Source organism: Globicephala melas, chromosome 6, assembly GCF_963455315.2.
Source record: "Globicephala melas chromosome 6, mGloMel1.2, whole genome shotgun sequence".
Lineage (NCBI taxonomy): Eukaryota > Metazoa > Chordata > Mammalia > Artiodactyla > Delphinidae > Globicephala > Globicephala melas.
Genome location: NC_083319.1, coordinates 50,593,859 through 50,618,955, shown reverse-complemented (window position 1 = coordinate 50,618,955; position 25,097 = coordinate 50,593,859). Strand labels below are relative to the sequence as shown.

The 25,097-nt window shown below is 38.3% G+C and overlaps 1 protein-coding gene across 5 annotated transcripts in view; it reads left to right on the top strand.

Moving 5' to 3' along the window:
- PIP5K1B (phosphatidylinositol-4-phosphate 5-kinase type 1 beta) overlaps window positions 1–25,097 on the top strand; it is a 328,734-nt gene that overhangs the window by 217,133 nt on the left and 86,504 nt on the right. For all 5 annotated transcript variants that reach the window (XR_009564323.2, XR_009564324.2, XR_011377538.1 and 2 more), the window contains 5 exons: window positions 4,580–4,791; window positions 6,125–6,208; window positions 6,326–6,374; window positions 9,228–9,312; window positions 21,262–21,417. Coding sequence is in view for 2 of the 5 variants with exons in the window: in XM_030877052.3 (XP_030732912.1) it covers window positions 4,580–4,791; window positions 6,125–6,208; window positions 6,326–6,374; window positions 9,228–9,312; window positions 21,262–21,417 (586 nt within the window). In the remaining 3 variants the exon portion in view is untranslated. The remainder of the gene's footprint in view (window positions 1–4,579; window positions 4,792–6,124; window positions 6,209–6,325; window positions 6,375–9,227; window positions 9,313–21,261; window positions 21,418–25,097) is intronic.

Here is a 25,097-nt window from a genome sequence, read left to right as displayed (position 1 = left end):
TTCCAGGGTGCCTGGCACAGACTAGACACTCAACTTGTTTTTTCCAAGCGAAAAGAGTAAATGAACATCACTACCAAAGAGAAGAAAAAGAGAAGAGTTGAAGAGAGAACTCTGGTGACTATTTTTAGGGCCTAGAAGAAAAAAGTGGGAAAAATGAATAGGAAGGCAAAGAACCAAGAGAAGCTGGGCCCCAGTAGCTGAGGATGAGTGGAGGTTCCAGTGAGGGGTGGTCAGCAGTGATGGATTCTACAGGTGGAAGAGAACAAGGGCGACAAGAAAAAGTAGTATTTATTGGGTGCTTTCTGTATGCCGTGACTGTCCTAAGACTTTATGTGGTTGAACTAATCTTCATACTAACTCTGTGAGGCAGGTGTCCCTGTTATTTCTGTTTTACAGATGAGGATGCCAGGCCCAGAAAGGTTACATGCTCTGCTCAAGGACAAACCAATGGGGGAGGCACGAGTCCAATGAGGCCGGCCACCTGGCCCCAGAGCACAAAGTCTTTACTACCGTGCAGCCATTCTGGTTCCTTCTAGCAGAGGGCTAAGGGCTATGGCCCAGAGATGGAAAAGGAAAAAACTGGCCACTCTTTATGACCTTTGGCTGTGAAAAGAGGATAGCAGTGCCTGTCATTCTAAGTTAGGACATCTCCCACGTTAGGTGTAGACCAAGTCTACAGAAATCATATGTGAATGGGAGCATACCTGATGCGTTGCCAGCCATGAGAGCCTAGAGGATATGCTTTATTTCAGAAAAAGATAGGTTTTTTAAAAACTTTTTATTTTGTATTGGAGTATAGTTGATTAACAATGTTGTGTTAGTTTCAGGTATACAGCAAAGTGATTCAGTTATACATATACATGTATCTATTCTTTTTCAAATTCTTTTCCTATTTAGGTTGTTACATAATATTGAGCAGAGTTCCCTCTGCTACACGGTAGGTCCGTGTTGGTTATCCTTTTTAAATATAGCAGTGTGTACATGTCAATCCCAAACTCCCTAACTATCCCTCCCCCCTACCCTTCCGCCCTGGTAACCTTAAGCTTGTTCTCTAAGTCTGTGAGTCTGTTTCTGTCAGAAAAAGATAGTTTTGATCACATCGTCAGGATTTTGTAGCAGCTGCTTTAACATTGACTTTTATACCACATTCCGATATTATTACTGACTTAAAAATAGTCCTTGAGAAATAAGAGAAAAAATAATCTGGCTCTGACGATAAAAAGCATTGTGGTATTTCAGCTTGCTTTCAGTTTTACATACATCTGTGAATCTTTCCTGGAGTAAGGTCTTGCCCAAGCTAGATGGGAAAGCACCTGTATCTGACTTGCAACTGTGTTTTGCATAGCAAATGCATAGGTACAGGATCCACCAGCAACAGTGAGGTCAGGCCGACACTCTGGGAGGAAATGTGCGCCTGAGTGACTGATGAGACTGGCGTCTGTTACGTTGCAGGACGTTGCACCCTCTCAAAGCTCGCATGTTAAGATTTGGCAGATGTATCGATTCCTTTCATTAAAGATCTGAGAGGATATGAATAACAGAACTATTTTGTTCGTAATTGATGCAGTGCACGTGACTAAAATCTGTTCCCGGAATTTTTCATTACACAAGTTTGGGAATTTGATTTAAAATATATGTCTAGGGCTTCCCTGGTGGCGCAGTGGTTGAGAGTCCGCCTGCCGATGCAGGGGACGCAGGTTCGTGCCCCGGTCCGGGAAGATCTCACATGCCGCGGAGCGGCTGGGCCCGTGAGCCATGGCCGCTGAGCCTGCGCGTCCGGAGCCTGTGCTCCGCAATGGGAGAGGCCACAGCAGTGAGAGGCCTGCGTACCGCAAAAAAAAAAAAAAAAAAAAAAAAAAATATATATATATATATATATGTCTATATATTTATCATTTTCTTCCTTAACGTTTTTTATGGATGGTGACTTTCCCTAACCTCAAATCCAAATATCATGGTCAACTTTCCACACAATAGGAATAAAATTTATCCTTTTTTTTTTAAGACTTTCACTCGGAAAGTAGAAGCCTGGCCCCCTGAGGACAGTGAAGCCCCTTCAGGGTTGCTGGCAATCCAGTTTAAAAGTACAGAGGAAAGGGTCTTCCCTGGTGGCGCAGTGGTTGAGAGTCCGCCTGCCGATGCTAGGGGACGCGGGTTCGTGCCCCGGTCCGGGAGGATTCCACATGCCGCAGAACGGCTGGGCCCATGAGCCATGGCCGCTGAACCTGCGCATCCAGAGCCTGTGCTCCGCAACGGGAGAGGCCACAACAGTGAGAGGCCCGCGTACCGCAAAAAAAAAAACCAAAAAACAAAAAGAGTATAGAGGAAACTAATCTCTGTTTAAAATTTATTTGTAACTTTTTCCTAGTTCTCTAAGTTTTGGTTTGTATGTTTTTTAAATAAACCCAGACTAATATTTGACCACTTAAAGCAATGAAATCATTTCTTGCCTTGTCTACCAGTTGAAGTTGGACCACAGCCTGACTTCATATTTCTTATAAAATGCACATGTTCTCTTTGGATTGTCCTTGGGCAAGAAAGGAGACTCTAAGTACAAATGAAACAGTTCACGTTGAATCATGCATTAAAAAAGTATTATAAGAAATTATAAGAAAAAGTATTGTATAAAGAAAGCTTATTAACAAGCAGGACTATTATATGGATGCTTTGCAGAGAAAAATGAAACAAATATGGAGTCCACGAGTGCCTTTCAGTTTTCACTACTCCAGATGCCTGTTAGGAACATTTACAATATTGTCACAGGGACTGATTAGAATTTGCTTTTGAAACCAGTTCACTGCTTTCGGGGGGGGGGGGGGACATTTACCAATGGGCACTTTGGGCTGTGCAGGGCACAAGGCTGTGACTTTCACCCATTGAGCACAGGGCTGTTCCCTCCAGCAGATCGTGAAGCCATTATTTTATAGCCCATTGACCAGAATTTCTGTGTCAGCCAACCTTTTCCTGCTGAACATCCAAGCTGTGCTCCTGGGTACCACAAGCCCAGAACCTTTAAAGGAATCGGGACACACCAAAAGGGCACTAGTAAGCAGGCTAGAAGTACAGTGATATTTTTGTTGGCTTTTTTTTTCTTTCTTTTTTGCGGTACGCGGGCCTCTCACTTGTTGTGGCGTCTCCCGTTGCGGAGCACAGGCTCCGGACGCGCAGGCTCAGCGGCCATGACTCACGGGCCCAGCCGCTCCGCAGCATGTGGGATCTTCCCGGACCGGGGCACGAACCCGTGTCCCCTGCATCGGCAGGCGGACTCTCAACCACTGTACCACCAGGGAAGCCCTTGTTGGCTTTTTATGATTTCCGTTTTCAGAAGTATAACCCAATCAAAAGCACTTGGGCTGAGGGAGAATGAGAAGTGTAAGATATTCTGGGTATGTATTCAGTCCCTGGTTAAACAATTATCTATAGACTCTGATCTGCAAAGGCATTTCCTAGCTAGGGTACAGTGATAGATTATCTTGTTGGTTCAGAGATAGCTATTCTGCTGTGCAAACTGGTCTTTCTGGGCTGTTTTGATTTCCTGAGCAACTTTGTGTGAAAAATGCCAAGGTGTTAAAAAAAAAAAAAGGAAAAAAAACCTGTTTTAGGAAGAGAATCATAGACAGACTATTAGGAAAAGAACTTTATCATAGAGGAACACACCCCATTTTCCTGAACCCCTCCTGAACACTCTTCCTCACTTGAAGGGTCCTGAGTGTCAAAGACTTACCCACACTCGGAAGCCATGTTGATGGCCTGTCTCGCATCTCGACCGTGTCTCCGTCGTTTTCCTGTCAGAGCATTGCTATCTCCTTTGTCTGGCTGCATCCAGCTACTTTCAATTCCTTCTCTTTCCCACTGTTTGCTGAGTGGATAATTAAACAGTGAGTCCTGTTCTTTGTTGAGACCATACATTTAGAAAAGACTCGCTGCAGGGAACCGAATGATAACTTTGAAAGTCAAGCTTTGAAAAGGAGACCACTAAACTCTAGGAAGATGGAAGTTTATGAGAACAGATTTCAGACAAAAGCCCATTCCAGCTGAGTCTTCGTGCTGAGGAGGGTATACAGGCTTGTAGAAACCATTGGTTGTTGGTGTCTCTCCTCTAGTACCTAAGATGCTGGAGTTGACTGCCTGGGTTCAAATCCCGGCAGTGTGAGTTATAAGCTGTGTGATATTGAGCAAATTATCTCTCTCTCTGTGTCTCATTTTTTGCATCTGTAATACAGAGATAATAATAGCACCTAGCTCAAAGAGTTGTGAGGATTGAATCCAAATGAACCGTTTAGCACCTGGCACATGGAAAGTGTTCAATAAATGCTGTCGGTGAAACATTCATGGAGTGCTGAGGAAAGATGTGCTTATTCTATATTTACATAAAAATATCATCTCGGAGCCATGGTGATAATCCTTACTGCACATGACCTAATCATAACCTCAAATGTTTTTATTTTGATTTTTCCTCTCTCAGCCACCCTCTGGGAGGCAAGCAAGAGCTGCATGTCTGCATATCTCTCTGATTCTGCGCAGATGAGATCTACAAGCCATTTGAGTGACGGGCCTCCTTGTTCTTTTCCTTACTCAGGTGCTGGAAAGCTTCAAGATCATGGACTATAGCCTTTTGCTGGGAATTCACATCTTGGACCATTCCCTCAAAGAGAAAGAAGAGGAGATTTCACAAAATGTGCCTGATGCTAAGCGGTCTGGGATGCAAAAGGTCCTCTACTCAACAGCAATGGAATCCATCCAGGGTCCAGGGAAATCGGGAGACGGGATCATCACAGAGAACCCGGACACGTAAGTGCAGCACCTGCCCACACATATCCTTGATCGTGGCAGCCAACGTCATTGGATAATTAAATGCAAGCATGTTCCCTTCATGGTGGCTCTTTAGGGATAGATTCCTACCTGGTGCTAAAGTGGATTAAGCCAGCCTTATTTCCTTTCATCCACGGATAACTAGATGAGTGGCAGTTTTTCGAGTTATTACCATTCTTTCACCCACATGGTTTCTTTTTTCAAATGGCTCCATTTTTTAACAATGGCTAAAAATGTTTTTATCCCTATTTACTACATATTCAAAACATCCACCACAAGCAGGGTGAATATTCTTTGAATTTGAATAAACATGTATTTAAGCAAATACATGATAGAACTTATGTCCGCAATTCAGAGCTTTTTATGTGCGTTAGAGGATTCTGTTGTCCTCGTCCTATACCCTGGCAGATGTGATCTCTTGCTTCAACGAGATGTGATAGTAACTGCAGGATTAGTTTGCATGTATAAAAAGTGCACATTGACTAACAGAAACAATTACAGTCAACCATTTCAGTAATTTTCTTTGGTTGTGTCACGTGTGTGTACTTAGCTGAGCAAGGAGACCGAAAGAAAGAAATCATTTCTCCAACAATGACTAAATAACAGGCACGTTTCACTTTTATGAAGGAAATTCATACATATTAAAGATTTTTTTAATCCTTTCTATAAATCCATCTAAATGTCCAATAACTCATTAAACAAATTATTCTGTATCAGTATAGTGAAGTACTATACAGCCATTAAAAGCACATTAGCACTGAATATGAAGAAATGTTCATCATTTAGCAAGTGAAAAATTCAGGTTATAAAACATGATAAATTAAATAATAGCTTTTGTGTATTAATAAATATACACACACAGAGGAAAGATGTACCAAATGTTGATAGTGTTTATCTTTGCATCCTAGGAATGGCTTCTTTATATATTTTTTCTTTGTGCTGTTCTATATTTTATTTAAAAATCTCATGGTAAGTATATAAAAGTTTTGCATTTTTGATGAGCAGTATTTTGAAATACTTTAAAATTCTTGCTCTTGGTTTTAAAGTAGGAATGATTTTTTAAGTGAATTCTTCCCATCCAGCTCTTCAGAATTGACAGCTATGGTGTTATTCTCCTTCAGGGGAGGTACATCATTCTGGATTCCCAGGAAGACTTTAGCTGAAGCAAAAAAAAAAAAAAAAAAAAAAAAGATGAAGGGAGAGAGAGTCCAGGATTCTTAGAGACTACCCATTTTCATTTACAGTCTATTTATTAGAAATGATTTTTAACTTCCTATTCATATAAATTTTTTCTCTTTTGCTCTATTCACAGAATGGGAGGCATTCCAGCTAAAAGCCATAAGGGAGAAAAGCTACTTTTATTTATGGGCATTATTGATATTCTGCAATCATATAGGTAAGAAATTTGGGGAAGTAGTCTTTTATTATTTCAAAATAAATGAATGAAAGGTTCTGAAAATTCACCAAGTGGGAGTGATTTTATATTCTTATTTTTCTGTCCATTTATGTTTAGGTTAATGAAAAAGTTGGAACATTCCTGGAAAGCTCTTGTTTATGATGGGGTAAGTGATTTATCATGCTCCTTATTAAACTGTATATTTTTCTGATTTCTCAGAGACTTCAAAGTATGTCTAGGAAGCCATGTCACTAGAAGAGGAAAGGAAACAAAGATCTTTATAAACTCAGGGTCTCAGGCTAGCAGATTTGTTCAAATCTAAGGACAAAGACAACATAAATGTGAATAGCTCTTCAAATAGAGGCCATCCAGCCGGTGACTAGGTAGAGGCCAGAAAAACAAAATGAGGTCTCGTTTTTATGTGCAATCTGCAGGGCCCAATTATGAGATGGTGAGAAAAAGGAGGAGACTTTTCAAAGACACTGGGAAGACCAGTAGGGCACTTGAACTCAAGTTGTCCCAAGACCAAGCTTCAGAGGGATTTGAACCCTACTTTGATGGTAAACAGCCCTGGGCTTGAACGCTGCATTCAAACCACTTTACTAGCCATGTGTCCCAGACACATTGCTTGCTTGTCATCTCTTAGCCTGGTTTCCCATTTGTAGCAGAAGCCTAGTAATAGTACCTCGTACCTGCCTCATAGGCTGATGTGAGGGTTAAATTAAATAATGCCCCTTAGTGTTCAACATGATGCCTCACATAATAAGGACATAGGAAGGGAAAACTTTTTCGGTTGTGTTGGATTTATACATGACAAAGGCTGACTGACATGAGGATGTCTTTTGGACCCAGAAGAGGCATGACTGAAGAAAACCATCGGTTATCTAAGAGTAGCCTCTGTCTCTCTCTCTCTCTGTACACGCACATGCGCGCGCACGCGCGCGCACACACACACACACACACACACACGAGACTTCCTATCTAGATGTTAAATTTGAACTTCCTGCTGTTGACAGAACATTTATGGCCTCAGCCTCCCTCAGTTAATAACTCAAAGTGACACTTCCAGAGAATATATTGGTCAAAGATTTGCTCACACATTTTTTTAAGATGTTAGCAGATGCTTTCCTTTGAAGCAAAGATAAATTATAGATGCTATTCTTCTCCTTTTTTGGAAAAGAACACCCACTTTTTCAGTTCTGTGGAAGACTGGGAATAACCTTTCAGCATGAAAAATCTGCATTTTGTCCACAGGCTAAGGAATGACCTTCGACAGAATGCACTTTTAAACAACAGGTTCACAAGTTTGTTTCTGAGAATCAAACTTAGGCTTGTTATTCAAATCAAAGATTCTTTTTATGAAAAGGCCAAGATGGTAGGTTAATTTTTTTTCCTTCTAGCTGAGAAAAGTAGCAACTACATTAATGCCTTGAATATGGAAGGGAAAGAGAGTAAACACCCTCTGTTTCATTCTCCTTCTGTTTATTGACACAATTTCAATTCCCTGTTACCAAATGAGATTTGTGCTCTGAATGGCCTAGTCCTCTATTGGTCAGATGCTTCTAAGGAGCCCCTACTTTTGTCTAAATAAGATATATCTTCTGTTTTTTGGTGTCTTTTTTTAATTACACAAATATATAATCAGCATCTCTGTGCTGATTATATATTTGTATAATTATAGGCAATAATTAAGACTTATTTTTGTCTTTTTACAAAAGTGCCTCTTCTTTAAACACTGCTTCTTCATACCAAGGAGAATCACAATCTAACTTCTCTTGGAAAGCAAGAATCTTAATCATCTTGCATCGTACATATTTTAATTTAAATGATGGTACTTGTGAATTTGTGTCCACTTCCAACAGGAGCTGACTGAATACTGGGGAGAGTGCATGTCAAACCAGTGGGAAATTTTCCACCACATCTGCAGCATCACTGATAGTCTAGGGGACCATTTTAACTCGGCAAAGAGGGTTTCTCCATACTGTGTCCTTCGTAACTCAGTCATTACAGAATTACCTTATGCCTCATTGTAACACCCAGTTTCACAGATGAAAAGACTGAGGCACTGAGATAGTGTCTTTACCCAGAACCACACAGCTTTTTAAAATTAGAGCTAACACCAGAACCGGGTCTCTGAATTCTGGTCCAGTGTGTGTTTTTTCTTCTAAACCCATCACAGACACTTTATAGTATCTAAACGTAAATTTTTAGAAGTTTCCCTGTTGGACGCCATGAACCTGAAATCAAAATGGCGCACTAAATAAGCAAATTTACTATTTTTAGGAATGTGTATCTTGGATAGTAAATAAATGACTACTGAATAAACATATAGAATTAGCTCCTTCATCCATCTTCTTTCCTGGACTTGTAATAAAATGCCCCCTCAGTCCTTAAGACTCCTACCAAGCATGAGAGAATTAACAATTTAATTCAATTCAACTCTATCTAATTAGTAGATAAATTGAACATAACAGGGGTCATCAGTCAGCCTTGTCTCCTAGGAGTCTTCCCGGTGTCTACATACCTTATTATTGGGAAGTGAAACCAGCAAACTTTTTTTTTTGCCCTCTATCTCACTCTTACTTTAGGGCTGTTTTGCTCCTTTATGTCCCCAGTTTTTGTTCCTGACTGAAAGTGATATGTCTTTATTCCAGATGACACTTGAGGCACTGGCTTCCATGTTAAAAAATGGAATTTAAAAGCCCCTCATGGCACACAGTGGAACAAGGATCAGCTGTTTGGGTTTATGAAGCAGAGTCTTTGCCATCTCACCCCTGCCCCTCTTAATGCTCTTGTTTCACCATGAGTATCTGGAACCTCTGCTCAGATTGAGCCTTGTGCTTCCTGCCCCAACCCAGCTCCTGGGCACACAGCACGTGGGCATCACTCTTTTGTGGCTCCCAACATCCCCACCTTCTGGTTAAGGACATTGGCTAACAGAGAGCCAACTGCATAGAGCTTTCCTCTAGCTTGAAACAAACTGAGAGGTAAACCTCTGGTACCTGATTTGTCTTTTCAGGACACTGTTTCGGTTCATAGACCAAGCTTTTATGCAGACAGATTTCTAAAGTTTATGAATTCCAGAGTTTTCAAGAAAATTCAAGGTAAGATTTTTATGAATTTCTTTTTTTTACCTTTAGCACTTACTGGCTGACTTCACTTTGTAAGATTTTTATTGGAAGAGTTGGGACTATTTATCTCCCGAAAGTGGTAATCACTTAGTAACTATGGTTAAGTATCCTAGCCAGGTATTTACTGATGCTGTAATCATTAAAGTCTAATTTTGTGCTGGAAAAAATTATAAACTGCCTAAAATCCAACCCTATAATATATTGGTTAAATATGTTATGATACAGTTAAATAATGGAATAATACGCAACAAATAAAAAAAATGATGTATTAAAGGTACATTTAGTCCTTATAGCTAGCTTCATTCACATATATATAGTTATTGGTCTGCATACCTAAATGCACAACAAAATTCTAATGGGATATATAAAAATGTTAACAGTAGTTATTCTCATGGAGTGTTCTCCAGAATAGACCATATGTTAGTCCTCAAAACACATTTCAATAGATTTTAAAAGATTGAAATCACGCAAAGTGTCTTTTCCGATCACAATGGAATGAATCAATAAAGAGTGAAAACTGGAAAATTCACAAATATGTGAAAATTAAACAACACACTCTCAAACTACCAATGGGTAAAAGAAGAAAACACAGTGAAATTAGGAAAAACTTAGAGATGAATGGAAATGAAAATACACATTTCTAAAACTTAGAGGATGCTGCAAAGTCAGTGCTCAGAGGGAAATTTATAGCTATAAATGCCTACATTAAAAAAGAAGAAAGATCTCAAATCAATACCCTAACTTTAAACCATAAGGACATAAAAAAAGAAGAGCAAACTAAACCCAAAGTTAACAATGGTTATTCCGAACCATGAGATTGTGTGGCATTTTCTTTTTCTTTACATCAATATTTATCAATTTTTCCATAATGGATGTGTATTATTTATGTAGAAAATTTTTTAACTATATGAAAAGGAAAAAGTAACCCTGTTGTTACTTATGTTATTTTATCATTTATGTATTTTGTGGTCCAATTTCATAACAATTTAGCACACAAAAAAAACTGAAAGAGTAGAATGTTCATATTTTGTATTTATATAAGACAGATTTTTTTCTTATAATATTTATTGGAGTTTTTTGTTAATGAAAGTAAAACAATTTCTTTTTTAAGGCTTTTTTTCCCAACTTTATTGAGATATAATTGACATATAACATTATGTAAGTTTAAGGTGTACAGTGTGATGATTTGATGCACATATATATTGCAAAATGATTATCACAATTAGGTTACTTAAGACTTTCATCATCTCACATAATTACAAATTGTGTGTGTGTGTATGTGTTTGTGTGGTGAGAACATTTAAGATCTACCGTCTTAGTAACTTTCCAGTGTGTAAGACAGAATTATTAACTATAGTCTCCATGCTGTATATTAGATTTCAAGAACTTATTCATCTTATAATTGGAAGTTGGTCCCCTTCGACCAATGTCTCCCCATTTCACCCACCCGTCAGCCTCAAGTAACAATTCTTCTACTCTCTATGTCTATGAGTTCAATTTTTTAGCACATGTAAGTGAGATCATACAGTATTTGTCTTTCTCTTTCTGGTTTATTTCACTTAGCATAATACTGTCACGGTCCATCTATATTGTCACAAGTGGTGGGATTTCCTTATTTTTTTCTATCCATTCATCTGTCAGTGGACGCTTAGGTTGTTTCCATGTCTTGGCTGTTGTGAATAATGCCTGAGTGAACATGGAAATGCAGATATCTCTTCAAGATAGTGACTTCATTTCCTTCAGATACATACCCAGAAGTGGGATTGCTAGTCATAGGGTAGTTCTCTTTTTAATTTTTTGAGGAAACTCCATACTGTTTTCCATAGTGGCTGCACTAATTTACATTTCCACCAAGAGTGTACTAGGACTACCTTTTCTTCACATCCTCACCAACATTTGTTATTTTTTGTCTTTTTGATAATAGCCATTCTGACAGGTATGAGGTGATATCTCATTGTGGTTTTGATTTGCATTTCCCTAATGATTAGTTATGTTAAGCATCTTTTCATGTATCTGTTGGCCATCTGTATGTCTTCTTTGAAAAATGTCTATTCAGGTCCTTTGCCCAATTTTTAATCAGATTATTTGCTTTTGTTACTATTGTGTTTTATGAGTTCTTTATGTATTGTGAATATTAACCCCTTATCTGATATATGGTTTGCAAATATTTTCTCGCATTCTGTAGGCTGCCTCTTTATTTTATTGATTGTTTCTTTTGCTATGCAGATGTTTTTTAGTTTGATGTAGTCCCACTTGTTTATTTTGCTTTTGTTGCTTGTGCTTTTGGTGTAATATCCAAAAAGTCATTGCTAAGATCATTGTTGAGAAACTTTTCCCTATGTTTTCTTTCAGGAGTTTTACAGTTTCAGGTCTTATGTTTAAGTCTTTAATCCATGTTGAGTTAATTTTTGTGAGAGTAAAACCGTTTCGATGTAAAAATATTGGAAAATACAAAGAAAACCATAAAGATTATTTGATATCTCACAACCCAGAAATATCCACTATAAATATTTTTTCTTCCAGTTTTATTGAGATATAATTGCCATACAGCACTGTATAAGTTTCAGGTGTGCAGCCTAATGGTTTGACTTACATACATCATGAAATGATGAGCACAGTAAGTTTAATGACAGCCATCATCTCACAGAGATACAAAATTAAAGAAATAGAAAAAAGTTTTTCCTTGTGATGAGAACTCTTAGGATTTACTCTCCCAACAACTATCCTTTATAACATGCAGAAGTGTTCGTTATATTCACCATGTTGTACATCACATCCCTAGTGCTTATTTATCTTGTAACTGGAAGTTTGTACTTTTTGACCACCTTCGTCCAATTCCCCCTCCACCGCCCACCCCCAGCCTCTGGTAGCCACAAGTCTGATCTCTTTTTCCATGAGTGTGTTTAGTTTTGAAGTATAATCGATCTACAACACTGTGTTAGTTCCTGTTATGCAACAGAGTGATTTGATATTTTTATACATTTCAAACTGATCACCACAATAGGTCTACTTATGATGTGTCACCATACAAAGATATCACATAATTATTGGCTACTCCCTACACTGTACATTTCATACTCATGACTCATTTATTTTGCAACTAGAAGTTTGTACCTCTTAATCTCCCTCACCTATTTCTCCCACCACCATCTGCCCAGCAGCTACCTATTTGTTCTCTGTATCTATAATTCTGTTTCTGTTTTCTTATGTTTGTTCATTTGTTTTGTTTTTTAGATTTCACATATAAGTGAAATCATACAGTATTTATCTTTCTTTGTCTGACTTATTTCATTTAGCATAATACCCTGTAGGTCCATTCATGAGGTCACAAATGGCAAGATTTCATTCTTTTTTATGGCTGAGTAATATTCCAATGTGTGTGTGTGTGATCTTCTTTATCTATTCATCTATTGATGGGTGAGCACATAGGTTGCTCACATATCTTGGCTGTTGTAAATAATGCTACAGTGAACATAGGCATGCGTGTATCTTTTCTAATTAATGTTTTGTTTCCTTTGGATAAGTATCCAGCAGTGGAATTGCTGGATCATATGGTAGTTCTATTTTCAGCTTTTTGAGGAATCTCCATACCGTTTTCCATAGTGGCTGGTCAATTTACCTTCCCACTAACAGTGCCTAAGCGTTCCCTTTTCTCAACATCTTCACCAACAGTTATTATTTGTCATCTTTCAGATAACAGCCATTTCTGTTGGCATCTCTGTGTCATCACTGGAAAAATGTCTATTCAGATCCTCCACTACTAATATTTTCACATACTTCCTACCATCTTTGTTACTGTGCTTTGTATGTTTATATAAAAATGGTAGCATAGTGGTGTACAATTTTATGTATATGTCCTCTATTTTTCACATATTATAATATGAATAGTTTCCCGTATCACTGTATATTGTACAAAGAAACCATTTAAAATTACACTACAACATTAAAATTATATGGGTATGCCCTAATCTATTTAAGATTCTATCATTTGGACATTTACATTATTTCTCCTTTTTCTAACGAGTATTTTTGTGAACATGATTTTAGATAAATATGGTGTCCAAGCTTATGACTATTTCTTTAGGATAGATTCCAAGAAGAAGTACTAAGGGTTTAAAATGCAGATAACTGCACAGAATGATTATGCCACTCTAGACTTCCACGAGAGTCTATATTCTTCTAGCCTTTAGCCAGAATTATTCTTTTTAAATTGTGCTACTTGGATAAGTAAAAGATGTTATCTGGTTGTTTTATTTTGTATTTCTTAAGTACTGGTGAAGTTCAACCATTATTCATGTTTATTACCCATTTGTAGTTCCTTTGAGAATTGAGCTTTGTAATATTTGCTCGTTTACATTAGTGTTTATTATTTTTCCAAATGATTTATATGAACTCTACACGTCAAAGATATCAGTCTCTTTTTTTAACCTTATTTCATTCTAAGAAAAACTTTTGTTTCGCATTTGACTATCTCAGTGGTATCTTGAAATTGGTCTCAAATTGAGACCACTACCAATTAAATTTTCTGTTTAAGGTCTTTTTTGCCTAAGATGGACCATAACATAGTATTTATTCAGCCTGCGATCCTGTGTGAATACCAACTTGGTTCAAATTTTGAAGGAAGATTTTCTGCCTCTCTTTACCCTTTGCCGTGGTTGAAAATCATGAGTTTCCTTGTGGCCCCTGGTAGATTTATGGAGGATGTAACCCATGGGAATCCCAGGTTTAGTGAGGCTCCTCCATGAGATTCCCCATGTTGGGAGTTTTTGCTTTCTTAGTAGTATATAAATTAATGGTGCAGTCAATGGCATCCTCAATTGCATGAAATATGGTGTGAGTTGTGAACCTTTCCAGTTTGTATAGTTTATCATGTTTTTGATGTAACAAGTCTTTTACTTCTCAAGTAGTCAAATCTATTTTTTTCCCATTTTGATTTCTTAGTCTACTTTTTATAACATCTTTATTCAGGTATAATTCACATATCAGGAAATTCACCCTTCTAAAATGTGCAATTTGGTGATTCTTAGTATATTCACAAAGTTGTACAAACATTACCACTATCTAATTTTACAACATATTTATTACCCTGAAAAGAAACCCCATATCCATTAGCAGTTACTCTTCATTCCTTCCTCTTCCCAACCCCTGGCAACTACTCATTTATTTTCTGTCTCTATGGATTTGTCTGTTCTGAATATGTCACATAAATGGAATTATCCAGTATGTGGCCTTCTGTGTTTGGCTTTTTTCGCCTAACATGACGTTTTCAAGGTTTAGCCATCTTGTAGTACTTTATTCTTTTTATTGCTGAATAATATTCCATTGTATGGATTTAACACATATTGTTTATCCTCTCAGTAGTTGATGGATATTTGGGTTGCTTACATTTCTGGCTACTACAAATAATGCTGCTATGAAAATTCATGCACAGGGTTTCTGTGGACATAAGTTTTCATTCCTCTTGGGTACATACCCAGGTGTGAAAACACTAGGTCAGATGGTAACTCTATTTAACATTTTGAGGAACTGCCAGGCTCCTTTCCAAAGAAGCTACCCGATTTTGCAATCCCACCAGCAATGTATGAGGGATCCAATCTCTCCACATCCTCCCCAACATATGTTACTATGTGTCTTTTTCATTTTAGACATCTAGTGAGTATAAAGTAGTATCTCAATGTGGTTTTGATTTGTGTTTTTTTTTTTTTTCTTTTTGCGGTACACGGGCTTCTCACTGTTGTGGCCTCTCCTGTTGCGGAGCACAGGCTCCAGATGCACAGGCTCAGCGGCCATGGCTCACGGGCCCTATGTTACTATGTGTCTTTTTCATTTTAGACATCTAGTGAGTATAAAGTAGTATCTCAATGTGGTTCTGATTTGCGTTTTTCTAATGACTAATGATGTTGAACGTCTTTTTATGTGCTTATTGACCCTTTATATCTTCCTTGGAGAACTGTCTATTCAAATACTTTGCCCATTTTTAATTAGATTGTCTTTTTATTGTTGAGTTGTAAGAGTTCTTTATATATTCTCAACACATGTTTCTGTTATCAGGTGTATGATTTACAAATATTGATTTAATTTATAGTATATGGTGTGAGGTAGGGTCCAAATTCATTCTTTTGCATGTGGATATCCAGTTGTCCCAGTACCATTTCTTTTTTTTTTTTTTTTTTTTTTTTGCGGTACGCGGGCCTCTCACTGTTGTGGCCTCTTCCGTTGCGGAGCACAGGGTCCAGACGCGCAGGCTCAGCGGCCATGGCTCATGGGCCCAGCCGCTCCACGGCATGTGGGATCTAACTGGACCGAGGCACGAACCCGTGTCCCCTGCATCAGCAGGAGGACTCTCAACCACTGCACCACCAGGGAAGCCCCCAGCACCATTTCTTGAATGGGCTCTTCTTTTCCCCGTTGAATTATCTGGGTTCCTTGTTGAAAAATCAGTTGTCCACAAATATTAGGACTAATTTCTGGATTCCCCCAGGTTGGTCAAGAACCTGCCTCACATCCTGAGTCCATGCCTCCCTGAAGGTCACCACAGTTTACTCAGTTACCCAAACCAGACATGCAGGCATCAAGCTTTGTCAAAGCCTAGCCACCCACATGCAGTCACTTACCAATACCTAGTCTCACCTGGAAATATCAAGAGTTCATCCCCTTCTTTCACAGCACCTCTCCTAGTTCAGCCATTGTGATTTTTATGGTTTTGGTTTGGGCTTTTTTTTTTTTTTCCACATAAAGTTGTGGCCCTCATGTTCCTCTCTTACCTCCAGTCTTATCCCCTTCCAATCCAATCTCCCCCAACCCCAGCCAGAGGCATCAGTTTAAATCTCCTCTGGCTAATTTCCTATTTAAAACCCTTCCATGCTTAAAAAAACTTTTTTTCTTAATAAAAACTTCAGTGTATTTCCTAGTACACAAAATCCTAACTTCGCTTCTGAGTCCCTGTGTGACGTGGCCTCTCTTTCCCTAGCCGTGACTTTTCTCACACCCATTCCATGCTCTACCCTACCCTCCAGCCTCCAGCAGCTCTGAGTGCCCTGCAGTTACCCCTAACATTCCAGGCTGCCTCCACATCTGTACATGTTCTTCTCCCTTTGCCTGTAGTGATCTCCATCCTTCCCCTGGTCTTCCTTCACATCTCAGCTCAGATGATGCTTCCTTCACAGCAGTTACCATACTCTGCTATAGTAAGCTGTTGTTCTAGCTCCCCCACTTGACTTTGAGTTCCTGAAAAGTAGGGGCTGTGTGTAGGTCTCATATATATTCCCAGAAGCTAGCACATTTCCTGGCCCATTGTAGACCCTCGATCATTATTTGATGAATAATTGAATGAATGAATGGACTTTTCATCTACTACCAGCTTTTCAAAGGGTAGCCATTTAATTAGTAAAGTTGACAGTTTAAAATACAACTTCCAGATCTTGTATCAGCTATGATTAAGTTAAAGCCCTTAATTCCTACAGTCATACTTTCCTTTTTTTTTTCCTGATTGTGAAAGTAATACATGTTTATTATAGAAAGTTCAGAGGAACAAAATACAGATTGAATTACAATAATGAAAATGCATTACCCAGAGAAAGTCACAATTTAAACTTGGGAATATAAATTTCCAAATATTTCACTAAGCACATACACACACATTCACACACCCCTTCTGTTGTGATTTTATTTTTAAAAAATAGTTTATTACTCATGTTAGCTAAGTTTTACTGCAGCAATAAATTAACTCTGGATTCTCAGTGGCTTAATAAAACAAAGATTATTCCTTGTTCAGACTTTCCCAGCACAGGTTGGCAGGGGGCTCTGTTCTACTCAGCCATTCAACGACAGGTATACTTTCTTTGTATGTGAAAACTTCCCCTCCCCACCTCTACCCCCAAGAAAACAATACTTGGTCTTCAAGTTTCTTTTTTTAAATCATTTTTTTTAGCCTTCTTAAATCTGTTATCCCACCCCAGAATTGAGTCATGCTGTCAATGTAGTAATGTTTGCAAAATCCTATAATTCTTTCTGCAAATATTAGTCACCGTAATGTTGGAACCTCACTGAAATTCTCTACCCAGATAATGTGTCTAGAGTACTAAAACTTAGTTTCCTGAAAGGAATAGAATAGTACTGATACATTAATTAATTAAAAATCAACTGTCCTAAAATTTCAGAACAATAGTTAATTCTTTCAACCAACATTTGAGCACCTATTATGTACCTAACACTATGCTAAGCATTAATAATATAGAAAGCTTTTTTAAAAAAAAAATTAAATTCCCTCGGTAATTTCATGGTCCATTTTGGGTCAGGGATTGTAACATGTAAAAGATTTATAATGTAATAAAGCAGCTGTTAATAGAGTTTTTGCATAGGCTACTGTAGGTACACAAAGGGAAATAAAACCAATCTTCCCAAAGAGAGCTTCACAGAGAAAAGAATATTTAAATTAAGTCCTGAAACTATAAGCCAGCGTTTATTAGGAAGAGAGGCAAGAAGGGCATCTTAAGTAGAAGGAACAGCATGTACAAAGGCCCAGGGGTAGGAATGAACATGGAGGTTCAGGGGATGGCAGATAGGTGAGCTGAAAAGCAGTTAAGGGTAGGAGCAGTTGAGTAGCGGGATGTAGAGCTGGAAGTGGACACACGATACCTGTCACCATTATTTAGCCAAAGACAAATCCAAGAGTTTCTGTGGACAAAAGAAAGTAACCAGCAACCCAAACCATCCTTTGAGATTTTCCAGTCAAAACAATTCCCTGATTAGGTGCTCACCTCCTGGTGGCAGTAACTTTCCAAAGTCTCCACAGCCCAGCCAAGTCCAAACACAACAGCTCTAGGCTCTGGAGAAGAAGGAGCTTGGCTCTCTGCTTGATGTTTTATATATTCTCCAAAAACCACGCCCATTTCCTCCAAGTGACAGAGTTATCAAACCTTACGAAAGGTATAGGTGCACATGATTAGATTTTTACAGAGTTGAAAACACACCCTGATGCCAATGATTGACGTCAAACCTTTTGAAACCTACTGAATCCAATTGCCACAACCCAATCTCTGGTATAAAAAAAAAAGTCACAACTTGAGTTCATATTTGTAATCCATGAAATTGTTTGGAAAATAAATGATCTCCCCAAATGTGAAAAAAAAAAAAAGTCCCTGAGGTATTCAATTTCTGCAATATTCAAGTCCTTATCCACTGAATGGGCTCAGATAATTCCTTTAAGGAAGATTGACCATTTAAGACAAAAGTAAAGGCTTTCTTTAGGTGCCATCTGGTCCTGGCAGGGGTTTGTTTTGGGGTCTTCTCTGCTGTTCATTGTATGTGTTGCTGATAATGAGCAAAGAGCTATTTCTTTGGGGGGATCTTGGCCTTTGGTCCATGATAAGCCACAACAAGTACAGACAGTTGTCTGAGCATCTTCCCCTCATTCACTCTTCCGTGATGCTGCCAACATTCTTCTGATCCTGGTTGTTTCTCAGTTTAGAGAATTAGCACTGACCTAAGAACTATGCAATTCTCAAAGCTTTTGGTCTCAGCGCCACTTTACACTCTTAAAAATGACTGAGGGCCCCAAAGAGCTTTTATTTATGTGGATTATAACTGTCTATATTTAACCTATTAGAATTTTAAATTGAGGAAAATTTTAAATATTCTTACAAGGTAACAATAAAAAAAATTGCATGTTAACATACGTCAATATTAACAAAAAAGTAAAAAATTTCTAACAAAGTAATTATGAAAAATAATTATGTTTTCCAAAACAAATAATTGCTTGGGAAAAGTGGCATTATTTTATATTTTTTCAGATCCCTAATTCTGGCTTAATAGAAGACATCCAGACTCTCTTGTATGCTTCTGAATTCAGTCTCTGTGGCGATACCACAGCTCATGTAGCATCTAGAAAACTCAGGAAAGTGTGGGAGTGAGGAAGATAAATAACTTCTTAATATTGTTAAGAAAATAATTTTAACATCACAGACCTTCGAGGAGAATTTCAGGGATTCCTAGCAGTCCCTGAACCACATTTGAGATCCTCTGACTTAGAAATTTTAAAACACAGTTGACCCTTGAACATCACAGGGGCATTAGGAGTGCCAAAGCCTGACACAATGGAAAGTTCACATGTAACTTAGAGTCGGCCCTGCACATGTGTGCTTTCTCAGCACCCAAGGATTCAACCAACCCCAGATCATGTGGGACTATAGCATTTGGTATTGAAAAAAATCCATACATGAGTGGGCCCACACAGTTCAAACCTGTGTTGTTCAAGTACCAGATTCAAACCTGGACTGGATTGAAAGGTGAGAGTTGAGAGTTTATGAAAGCTAGCAGATAGAATATTAAAGCCAAAGCCAGCATATGGATAATTACTTCACACCTGTAAAGCAAGTGTGACCACTGTTTTGATGAGATGAGGAGTTCAAAAAATGACACATTTGGTGCACTTATTTGCCACTAAAATCCATTTGATCCGTTTTTAAACATTCCGAGTCTCCTCCCCTCAAAGAAAAACAAACTCTAGTTTTATCTTATTCCTCCCTCACTTTAACCAGAAAATAGGATGCCACAGAGCTAGGAAATGAACCACAGTTAGGCAACTTCAAACAAAGACACCTGGGATTTCATGGTTTCTAGCTCTGTGACCTTGAGCAGGTCACAGTTTCTCTGCTCTCAGTTTCTGGACCTGTAGAAGGGCCTACCTCCCTCAGATGACCACCTGGATAGTTTGAGATAAGGAATGTGGCTGCTGGCTTCCAAATTCTTAAGGCTTCTAAAATGTTATTGATTACAGTTATGTTATTATGGTTCTAAGTCTGCTCACGGGACACATAAACCTTCCCTTCGCTTTAAGTGGAGAGATTGCCCTCTATTCTTTCCTCATTTGTGTGTCCCAAAGTCCTTCTCCAATTAAGTTTTTGCAAGCTGCTGATGGGATGCCCCTGCAAGCTGCTGATGGGATGCCCCTTAGATGACGATGCCCCTGTCATCTAAGCTCTGAGATTCCCAAGGCTGAACACAGTCACTGTAATGCATCTGCTGTCAGGTTATCCCTATATGCAAACCTCCGAAGGAAGAGAGACACTGCTACCACCAAGTTCAGGGGAAAGCGTAAAGAGGTCTCAACCTCCCTCTCCCTCTCCCCTCCAATACAATTCTCCAACAGTGTTGAGCAAGAAGAATGATTGCAGCATGGAGAAAATATACATGGGGATGGTCTGGCTGCAGCTGAAGCAGCTCCCACTGACATATCAGAAGTAAAGTCCCAGCCTTCAGTGAGCGTGATTGATGGTGAAGTACACTTGCCTTGGTTCAGGTTCCCAACACACTTCAGAAGTTATACAATGCTGTCTGGACAAAAATCAGGAGTGAATTATACATCTGAAGTAACCATGACCTAGAAAAGACCCAAAGGCAGGAAATTTCAGTGGAAAGTCACTGAAAGAAAAAAGCAACCAGAAGTAACTTGGTTAAATTGGGTAACATGAGTATAAGATTAAACATTGGCATGTTTAGAAATTCCCAGTCCCAAGTTCATAAAACTGGGGTCATGAGAATTCTCCTTACTTTACCATCTGTGCTTATCGACCCACTCAACCTCTTCCCAGCCCTAGAAAAACATTGCTTGGAGGAGGAAATATAATTCTTCAGCAGCATTTGAATTTCACCTCAAATAAGACTATATTTCAACATCTGGAGAGATATATCAATCCAAATTTATTCTAAGCTATTCTGATTTAAGTCAAATCATTTTGGACAAATAAAATTGCCAAAACATAATATCATCTCCCTTTCATCATGTATATAAAACAAAGCATCTTGCATCCTACTGAAATAATGACTAAGATCTTAATAAATCATGAGTAAAATTTTAATTTAATAAATATATTCATGTGGTTTTACAATAACTATAATTGTCTCTCCTTTTCCTTTTTGTAGCTTTGAAGGCCTCACCTTCTAAAAAACGGTGCAACTCCATTGCCGCCCTGAAGGCAACCTCACAGGAGATCGTGTCCTCAATTAGCCAGGAATGGAAGGATGAGAAGCGTGATTTGCTGACCGAAGGGCAAAGTTATAGCAGCCTCGATGAAGAAGGTAAAGACATGGAACTTAGAAAAAGAAGAAAAGATAAAAGTTCTTGTGATTTTACTTGTATAACTAATGTAAACTCACAGTAGAAAAATGAGAAAGTACTTCCTCTAGCAAACAAAGTCTCTTAACTAATTTTTAAAATGATGTTTACAGTATGACACAGTTAATGTAAAATTTTTATAACACATAAACGATACTGTATATGGTTTACGGTAAAAAAAATTAAAACAGACTAAAATATTCAGAAACAAAGATCTATAATTCCACTACCTGAAGGTAACACATGTGAAGGTTTTGGTGTTTTTACTAGTAGACCTTGGTCTGGGCTTGTATATATATATTTTTCAAACATACACACACATTATATACATATACACACATACATACACAATGTAACAGTGAATTACCAATTTATTTAGGTCCTCTTTAATGAGTTTAATAAAAGTTTTATAATTTTTTCCTGGCAAGTCATATATTCCTACCTTTTGTTAGATTTATTTCTCAAATGGTTATAGACATAAAGACATAGATACATATTTTCTGTCTTTTCAGGTAATGTGTGTATATATATATATATATATATATATTTTTTTTTTTTTAATGACAAAAATGATTTAATGGAGCAGCTGGGGTTTCTGACAAATACCAACCTAAAAGGCCAAACAAAGAGTCATTCCCAAGAGCATCAACTTTGCAGGTTACCCTCAATTAATTTCATCAACTGCCCATCAGAAATCTGTTTCAAAGGCTCTGATGGCAGATCACCATTTGGGCAGACCTTTGGAAAGAAAGCCTCCCGTTTGCTCAGGCTCAATTTCTGCCTGCATCGGGGAACTACAGAAGTTAAATCTGCACTCAGTAAAAAAGGGCGTGTCTGAATCTCAATGATACTTGAGTGTCTGAGAGAAACTCTGTTCTCTATTTCTATTTCACAAAAGACCCATAATGCATGAAGCTGACAAAGCAATGATTAAGGCTGAGCTTCCTATAGCCTCAAACAGTGTTGCTTAAATTGGGGATTTGGGGAGGCCACCAAAATCCCACGCAAGTGCTGACCTTTGGCCGAGTTTCTCTTCAGCACCACCCTCTTCTCTTTTTCTCTGGTGCTGGGGAAGGAGTCTTGGGCTTAGAACGATCTGACATACGTTTATTGAGTGCCTACTATGTGCCAGGCACAGTTTTAGGATCTTGAAATTTGGCTTCAAATCCAAGATCCAGCAGTCCTAGCTATGGAACTAGCTGTGGACCCTTAATATCTGAGCCTCACTTTCCACATCAGTAACTGGGGCTGATTGTGCTACATTCTTCATGGGGATATTTTGATAATTCACATGGATAATATACAGCATAGAACCTGGCACAAAGTAGGTGGTCAATAAGTGTTGCATTTAATAGGATCTGTTTCCAATACCCCTGGAAAACTCCTCCCACGTTGGCACCTTTCGAGACTATTCAAAGCTGCCCCATCCACGTGCTCCATATTCTGAGACAATCCAACCACTATCAAACTTCTGCATTAAAGAACATTCTGGAAAACGAATATAATACAGCATTAGTATTATTTAAAGAATGGCTTAATAGGGCACCTTCCCAGAAATGTTTAGGTTTAAACTCCACTCATCCTTTTTTTTTTTTAACATCTTTATTGGAGTATAATTGCTTTACAATGGTGTGTTAGTGTCTGCTTTATAACAAAGTGAATCAGCTATACATATATCACCATATCTCCTCCCTCTTGCGTATCCCTCCCACCCTCCCTATCCCACCCGTCTAGGTGGTCACAAAGCACGGAGCTAATCTCCCTGTGCTATGCGGCTGCTTCCACTAGCTATCTATTTTACATTTGGTAGTGTATATATGTCCATGTCACTCTCTCACTTCGTCCCAGCTTACCCTTCCCCTTCCCCGTGTCCTCAAGTCCATTCTCTATGTCTGCGTCTTTATTCCTGTCCTGCCCCTAGGTTCTTCAGAACCTTTTCTTTTTTCTTAGATTCTGTATATATGTGTTAGCATATGGTGTTTGTTTTTCTCTTTCTGACTTACTTCACTCTTTATGACAGACTCTAGGTCCATCCACCTCATTACAAATAGCTCAATTTCGTTTCTTTTTATGGCTGAGTAAAATTCCATTGTATATATGTGCCACATCTTCTTTATCCATTCATGTTTTGTTGGACACCTAGGTTGCTTCCATGTCCTGGCTATTGTAAATAGTGCTGCAATAAAGATTGTGGTACATGACTCTTTTTGAATTATGGTTTCCTCAGGGTATATGCCCAGTAGTGGGATTGCTGGGTCGTATGGTAGTTCTGTTTTTAGTTTTTTAAGGAACCGCCATACTGTTCTCCATAGTGGCTGTATCAATTTACATTCCCACCAACAGTGCAAGAGGGTTCCCTTTTCTCCACACCCTCTCCAGCATTTATTGTTTGAAGACTTTTTGATGATGGCCATTCTGACTGGTGTGAGGTGATACCTCATTGTAGTTTTGATTTGCATTTCTTTAATGATTAGTGAAGTTGAGCATTCTTTCATGTGTTTGTTGGCAATCAGTATATCTTCTTTGGAGAAATGTCTATTTAGGTCTTCTGCCCATTTTTGGATTGGGTTGTTTGTTTTTTTGATATTGAGCTGCATGTAAATTATGGAGATTACTCCTTTGTCAGTTGCTTCATTGGCCAATATTTTCTCCCATTCTGAGGGTTGTCTTTTTGTCTTGTTTATGGTTTCCTTTGCTGTGCAAGAGCTTTTAAGTTTCATTAGGTCCCATTTGTTTTTTTGGTTTTTTTAATTTCCATTTCTCTAGGAGGTGGGTCAAAAAGGATCTTGCTTTGATTTATGTCATAGAGTGTTCTGCCTATGTTTTCCTCTAAGAGTTTTATAGTGTCTGGCCTTACACTTAGGTCTTTAAATCAATTTTGAGTTTATTTTTGTGTATGGTGTTAGGGAGTGTTCTGATTTCATTCTTTTACATGTAGGTGTCCAGTTTTCCCAGCATCACTTATTAAAGAAGCTGTCTTTTCTCCATTGTATATTCTTGCCACCTTTATGGAAAATAAGGTGACCATATGTGCGTGGGTTTATCTCTGGGCTTTCTGTCCTGTTCCATTGATCTATATTTCTGTTTTTGTGCCAGTACCATACTGTCTTGATTACTGTAGCTTTGTAGTATAGTCGGAAGTCCAAGAGCCTGATTCCTCCAGCTCCATTTTTCTTGCTCAAGATTGCTTTGGCTATTCGGGGTCTTTTGTGTTTCCATACAAATTGTGAAATTTGTTGTTCTAGTTCTATGAAAAATGCCATTGATAGTTTGATAGGGATCACATTGAATCTGTAGATTGCTTTGAGTAGTATAGTCATTTTCACAATGTTGATTCTTGCAATCCAAGAACATGGTATACCTCTCCATCTGTTTGTATCATCTTTAATTTCTTTCATCAGTGTCCTATATTTTTCTGCATACAGGTCTTTGGTCTCCTTAGGTAGGTTTATTCCTAGGTATTTTATTCTTTTCGTTGCTATGGTAAATGGGAGTGTCTTCTTAATTTCTCCTTCAGATTTTTCATCATTAGTGTATAGGAATGCAAGAGATTTCTGTGCATTAATTTTGTATCCTGCTACTTTACCAGATCCATTGATTAGCTCTAGTAGTTTTCCGGTGGCATCTTTAGGATTCTCTATGT